Source organism: Squalius cephalus (genome assembly GCF_949319135.1).
Source record: "Squalius cephalus genome assembly, chromosome: 1".
In the NCBI taxonomy this organism is placed as follows: domain Eukaryota; kingdom Metazoa; phylum Chordata; class Actinopteri; order Cypriniformes; family Leuciscidae; genus Squalius; species Squalius cephalus.
In genome coordinates, this window is record NC_137122.1 from 50,965,638 (window position 1) to 50,973,058 (window position 7,421).

The window sequence follows — 7,421 nt, forward strand, 5'->3', positions numbered from 1 at the left end:
CCTGCCAGGATATGAAAGCTTTAGCTTAAGTTCTGCCAGGAAGAATCAAGTCACTTATTACCTTCACATCTAACCAATCGTATTCTAATACTTGTAGTAAAAAAGATCGGTAATTACACATGTCTGAGTTTGCAGATGCTGACGCCAACATTCACCTCCATCCTCCCCACCACCAGCAGGATGGTCCCTGCCCACACCTCCCAGGGGGTCGGCTGCGCCCCTGCCTGCCTGGAAATGCAGATTCCGTTACTCTCGGATTGCGAGCTACGGACGGGATCTATGCCAAATAACTTTATAACACAATCTTGCTGGGCTGTTAATAAATTAATGCTTTGTTACATAATTTTACCTCCCGAGTCTTTCTGGTAGAACTGTGCTCGGATGTTGTGAGCCACTGGGATGGGCATTAGTGTTGCTGTGAAGATAGAATAATGTGATTCTGTTTGGAGGAGAGAGCTGAAAGGGATAGGAGCCGGGGCTGCGATTGTTAGTTGAGGCAGCCTCAACGCTTGAATCTGGGGAGAGAAATTGAGAGAAGCATGAGAAGAAAAGCTAGGCTGAGGATAAGACATGTGGGCTTGTGCTGCAAGCAGAGGCAGCCTCAAGCTTGCTTGAGCTGCTGGAGCTGCAGGCCACAGAAAGGGGGAGGGGTTAGTGACAGTCAAAGGAATGTGTTGAAATGTTTAGGTCTGAGCCACTAGCAGAGGCTGCATGCTAGCTTCTGCAAAAGGAGCTGTAGGCCACTGAAAAATAAAAGGGTTTGAAACAGCGGGAGGAAAAGACTAAGAGATTGAGGGAGGGCATGCAGCGCTGCGGGAGGCGAGTGAAGTCTTACTGTGGTGGAATGTGGGGCGTGGCCCAGGATCGCCGAAGGCCTGCCGCTGCAGCCCAACACTCAAAGCGAGCCGGATCTTGCGTGGGAGGAAGATGGTGGTTAAGGTAAAGATGGTATTGTAAGGTAACAGAGATCGTACAGTTCTGCTTTGTTCATCCTCTGTGAAAACAGCACGTCAGAATTATTCAGTGCTTGCCTCAATCCTACAACTCGTTGGGATGGCCGAAGATGTTGGGATGGTCAAAAGATAAAGCACACCTAAACCGTTGCGCCCATTTTCAGCAGCTGGTTTACATGCTTCTACAACATGTTCGCTGACTTTATAAGAATAATTATCAAAGCTACATATATAGAAAAAACAAATTTCTTTATAAAACGTGTGAGAACGACCAGTTTGTCTGCGGATGTTTATTGCTTTAAATTCAGTTTGCATGTCTGCTAAAGTATAGGCTACCTAAAGAGAGGAGTATTATGCTCCCTTAAATTGCACGTCAGTGGTGGAAGACTATTGGGAATGGGAAGATTGCATTTAAAAGATGGCTTTTTAGTTTTCACTCAACATATTTCCTGCTCGTCCATTGTCACAGCCAAACGGCCTTTCAGTTCTTAAACAAACTAATTGTTCATTGTATTTCACGCAAAAATGCTGGAAGTGTGTGTTAATGAAGCCATACATGTCCACTTTTAATAGGATACTGAATGCTAGTGATGTGCTTTGACTAAATAAAATCATAAAAAGGAATCAATTCTCCTGTCAGGAAAACAATACTACAGGAAAACAAACGAAACATGGCTAATACAGTTAAAGAAAATTAGCAGATTACAAAAATGTCTCTACCCAAACAGGTAGAAACTAAGCATGTCAAATATTTGCAAACGACAGTCAAGAAAATAACAGACTTTAAACCTTGCACACACCTTAAAATCTGAAAATGTGTCATTCGTGTTCAGAAAATTAACAACAATGATAATAATGGGCTTACCTTTGTAAGGCGAATCCGGAGGCGAAAGTTTCGAAACCCGTTGGGGGCCATCTTTTTTAGATGTTTATCGAGCATTAGCATTAGCATTAATCGAGAGAGTCACAGCTCGTATATGCTCTGGAGAGCAGAAACAGCTGCGTAGGGGACATCGTCGCTGTACTCGGGTCCACCAGACCCTCCGGAGGGTTTCAGGAGTTTCACAATTTGCTTCAGGATCTAGGTTTGGTGGACCTAATGGTGAGGACGCTGACGAGGACAGCGTAGGCCGTATAAGGCCTCGGCCTCGAGTGGTCGCTGCCTGACGAGCCCGCGCTGTACAGCCCGGCGCGAGGTTCACCCTCGCCCGCACCCACCTAATCTGTCATTTATTTTTGTTTTGATAATAAATGGAGCCAGCCTCCAAAAGTGAAACCTGTCCTGTGATTTTTTTTATTTAGTTTTTATTCACTAAATTGTGTTTGTTGTCTTTACATTAGATTAATAATGTTTCATATAATCTAGAATAGATATGGAATAAATAGCATTCAATACAAAATGAGTTTCTCTCATATATTGAAATCGAGTTTTTATGTGAAAGATTTGCTTTGTTGTGCATTTTAGTCATATTACAAAATAATTTATTGAGGCCAAACATAAAATAACATTATAAACTGTCACTTCACCACGTGACAGCAGCAAGCAGGCTCCTGGTTGGTTAACGCGGCGCGAATTGACGCAGAAGTTCAGATTTTTCAACTCGGGCGGCAGACGCGAATTCGCGTCAAACGCGTGAATGCACAAAAAGCACTATAAAATCATTCGCGCTTAACGCGCCAGACACTCAATTCGCGTCTACCGTGGTGCGCTCTATGCCTCATTCGCTCTGCAGGAATTTTTTACGCGCGTAATGCGTCTTTGCATTGACTTAACATTGAAATCACTCGCGCCTGACGCGCTATTCGCGTCCGGTGTGAACGCACCATCACTCCTCTAAACCTCACTCCCATCCAGGTCATGGCATCAAATGTAGCCAGTCCTCCTCGACCTGCTCTGAGCGGGATTCAAACCGGAGTCTCTGGCGTGGGAGGCGGGTACTCTAACAAGGACGCTGAAGACAACGATCTCTAGCATCAGATGTTAGCACACCTCTTGAGTCCAGGGGAGTGAGGTTTACATGAACAGCTCTTACTGGCCTACGTCCATTAAACTAGTACGTCTTTCTTGTACACATTGTAGAACATAACGTGATACTTAGAAACCTCTTTCAGCAGCTGTCAGGGATGAGTAGAGAGCAGCCTGGATGGTTTAAAAGTTGTAGATGTCCTGATCACATGACAATGGTCCCATATTTGATTTCAATTAAGTCATTCAACTGTGCTCTCAGAGGTAGTTATAAGCCCATTTATTAAGAGCCTTCGAATCATCTCCCACCACAGGTGTAATCCACGTTTTGAGAGTTGGGTCACTATCCCACTTGTAACTGTAGATGCAACTAACTGTATATTTATGCCACTTTGGCAACCATTTAGAATCCACCCTGCTTTAAAAAACTTGAGCATTTAAAGCGGCAGACGACAAAACTGCAGCATTTGTACTTAAACAGAATATTGCGCGTTGGTGTGGATGCTAATATAGTTATAATTATAGTTGTCTTTATATTTTTCGTTCTTGCTGTGAACAAGCCTTAAAGGGTTCATCCAAAAATAAAAATTATCCCATAATTTACTTTCCCTCAAGCCATCCTAGGTCTATATACCTGATGTATGACATAGGATGTAGGAGTAGCGTAAGTTAAGGTGAGAGGAAACGCCTCTCGCGTTTTAAACAAATAGGGCTGGGCAACAAACTCAAGCTCCTCCAACATGTCTCTTTAAAAATTATTGTTTTAGGCTTCTAATTCATGACCAGTATTTTGTTTTGCTCTTTCTTTTGTGCTTCCACGTTCGTCAATATGTCATGTGTCAGGTCAGAGGTCACTCTTCCGCCGGAACTAGACTTGCGTACGGCCGTTAACGGAAGCCAGTGATTAGAGTTTATAAAGTTATAAATATGGATTTTTTTCTTACAAAAATGCATCGCTTTGCTTCAGATTGACTTTATCAACCCCATGGAGCCACCTAGGTTGGCTTGAGGGTGAGTAAATTATTTGATAATTTTCAATTTTGTGTGAACTAACTATAGCGGCAGCCAGTATCCGTTAAGAGGCTGAGTAGAGGGAGTAAAAGATGACGCGTTTCAACCGCAAATCCATGTGTTTTTTTTTTTAAATATTGAAGAGAACAGCAGAACGTTGAATGAAGGTAAAATAAGAAAAAATGCAATGAAACGAAACAGAACTGAAACGGAAACAGTCAACAAAAAAGTGAGCGTCATAGCTACTCACCCCCTTCCTCCATGCTATCCTGACCACACGCAAACTAACAGGTTATATGCACCAATACCAAGTGGTGTAACAAACTGGAAGTGAAAAATTTCAAAATAAAAGACATCAATCCGTACCTGGCACCTACACTAACCCTTTAAGTCATTCTGTAAAGAAATTCAGGAAAGATCATCACCAACCACATATAGTAGATCACAAACCTGGTCAATGGTAGCTATTAAACCTCAATTCATCCAGCAGTGGGATCAGTGGGGTGGAAGCGTTTTGACTGAATTCGGATCATGTCTAAAGATTAAGAGACAATACATCAAATTAAGCATGAATTAATTGTATTAAATTATATTAAAATGGTATTATTCATTATTCAAACACTTACTTGCAAAAAATGGCATTTATCTCCATAAGGAAAAGAACATCTGAACTAAACGAAAGCTCAGTGGCATTTTTTAAATTTAAAGAGCTGATTGTTTGTTTTTGAGCTTAGTGATCCCCTTCTATATCATGCCCCCTGTAAAAAAAAGTGTAATCTCCACATAATCTCTTTTTTTGGGGTGGGGGGTGGGGGGGAGGGGGGATTTTGGGATTCAGTCAGCAATGCCATTCTCTCTTCCTTCTGACTGCTATTGTCTTCTTCAAGCTGGATAATGTAGGAAGAAACCTTGTCTGTTCACAACCTTCCATTCTTCCACTCTAAACTGACTTTCCACCCAGCAGTTTAGGCCTGATAATGCTTCAGCTGACACACAACTGAGATGTCTCAAGTATCACAGTTACCTCATGGGATCACAGTAGTTTAAATTAAGCATAACAAATAAATGTTTGATAATAGATTTAATAAATAGATTTATTTCAGAGATCTATTACAAACAACTTCTGGTTTTGCCTTATTTTCTTGTCTGTAACACACGGTGGCGCCACAACTCTTTAAATTAATCTTTGCATGTTTTATTTAGGTGTGTCTCAGGATTTACAACAGATACATTTATGCTTTAACATTTCAAACAAAGTACATATTACAAATAGAAAGAAACTAGAAACATCTAGTAAAATAATTATTTGTAGTTACAAATATCCAACAAGTTTACTTATTTATAAAGATATTTTGAAAACTGAAGAACTATGGAAACAAAGCTACTTTACTTTTAATGATCAATGCTAGTATTTCAGTAGTATAGTACTAAACATTGATTTCAGACCCTGGCAGAAGTTATCATTCCTTTAAGGGCTTGTCTTGTTCCTTGCAGCTTAACTTCTTTACACAAGATTCAGGCAAGAATGGTACTTTCTCTAGGCGGGACAAATAAGTTAAGGGCTGGATAGTGCTGCTGATGTTTAAAAAGGCATAACCCACTGGCTGCACATAGCAAGTAAAGATCTTATGTGGATAGTGGTCTTCAAAGGGGAACAGAGCAACTAGAGGGAGATAGTTGGTCACGATGATGATCAAGATAGACAGCACCATCTTAAACGCCTTTCTTTTCATAGGGTGCATCTCATCTTTACCAGAGCCTCGTGAGCGTTTCAGGGCCCAGAGGATGGCCACGTTACACACCATCATCCAGGTGAAAACAAACAAGACCTCACCAGTGAAAACCTTTTCAAAGTTGGGCAGGCCACCAACGGATTTGGCTGAAGCATAAGCAAAAGTGAGCAGCAGAACCACGATGCTCAGACCGACCCTGTATTTGATGTCCTTCAACAGTCCGAATGCGATGGGGAAGAGAACGGCTATAAATCGATCCAGACAGACACACGAGAGGAAGAGCGGTCCGCTGGTGTCCTTTACGCCATAAGAGAATTTCATAGCCCTCCAACCCATAACACTCCTCCAGTGGTAGAAATTGAGGAACGCTATGATTGTCATAAATCCGAAGTAGGCGTCCATGAAAGCCAGGCAGCCCAGGAAGATGTCAGAAGTTGAAGGCTCATTTCGGGTGTTTATTAGGTTTGCAATGACCATGATGTTGGCAGGTATTCCTATGATCACATTGAAGGACTGTATAGCTAGGTCAAAAATGATACCACTCACCATATGTTCGCACCCTTCAAACACACTGAAAGCGAGCGTCGCATTGACTGAATCGGTCGTTAGGTTAGAGGAATTCAGGTTGCTTTTTAGGATGTATCTTGCTCTTGTGTTGTGAGATAGTCGACCCTCCATGACTTCTAGGGAACTGAAACCAATGAATGAAATTCTGGAGGAGGAGAAAATTACATTATAAAGATAATTGAACATATCTGACATGGCAATATAATTAGGTATTCCTGTTAACATTAATGATATATGTTTTAGAAATGGGTATCAGATTTAGATTGTTTTATACTAAATAGAGCCTTGGATGGTGAAGTGTTTATTTTAGGGCTGACCAAACCTGCTGGTCCACAGGGCCACTGTCCTGCATATCAATAATGCATCCTTGAACCAGCTAATCAATGCCTTGACTGTAAACCACACAGGTGTGTAGGGGTAGGCTAAACTCTGTAGGACATTGGCTCTTCAGGAGCAGGATTGGACATCCCTGGCTTATGTCCTCTGAGTGAGGCAGCCAATCCTGCTCCTGGACAGGAACATCCTGCAGACTTTAGCTCCATTGCATGCATGGGCCTTTAAACATGCAGGAAACTAGCTATCCAGGATTGGTAACCCTGACGTAGACCGCTTAATAGGTACCCATACACAAAATAAATACAGGTGCTGGTCATAAAATTAGAATATCATCAAAAGTTGATTTATTTCAAGAATTCAACTTAACAGGTGAAACTAATATATTATATAGACTCATTACATGCAAGTGAGATATTTGAAGCCTTTATTTGTTATAATTTTGATGATTATGGCTTACAGTTTACGAAACCCACGAAATCAAAATCTCAGAAAATTAGAATATTACATGAAATCACACAGTAATTACACAGTGATACCATGGTCATTGAACCAGGTTTTGGTTCTTTTGGCAGTGTGGGCAGGTGCAAATCCTGCTGGAAAATGAAGGAAGCATGAAGTGCTCTGGAAATGTCCTGGTAGACGGCTGCGTTGACTCTGGATTTAATAAAGCACAGTGGACCAAAGGACTCTTTTCTGATGAGTTGCATCTCATTTGGAAACCAAGGTCCCAGAGTCTGGAGGAAGAATGGAGAGGCACACAATCCAAGATGCTTGAAGTCCAGTGTGAAGTTTCCACAGTCTGTGTTGGTTTGGGGAGCCATGTCATCGGCTGGTGTTGGTCCACTGTGCTGTCCA

At 41.7% G+C, this 7,421-nt stretch overlaps 1 protein-coding gene across 1 annotated transcript; it reads right to left on the reverse strand.

Annotated features, from left to right (window-relative positions):
• Window positions 1-5,390: 5,390 nt before the first annotated feature.
• Window positions 5,391-6,341, reverse strand: LOC307166269 (G-protein coupled receptor 183-like; the record flags this gene model as incomplete). The annotated part of the gene is made up of 1 exon (XM_079884508.1): window positions 5,391-6,341. One exon carries the CDS (start codon window positions 6,339-6,341, stop codon window positions 5,391-5,393), a length of 951 nt encoding a protein of 316 aa, XP_079740634.1.
• Window positions 6,342-7,421: the final 1,080 nt, after the last annotated feature.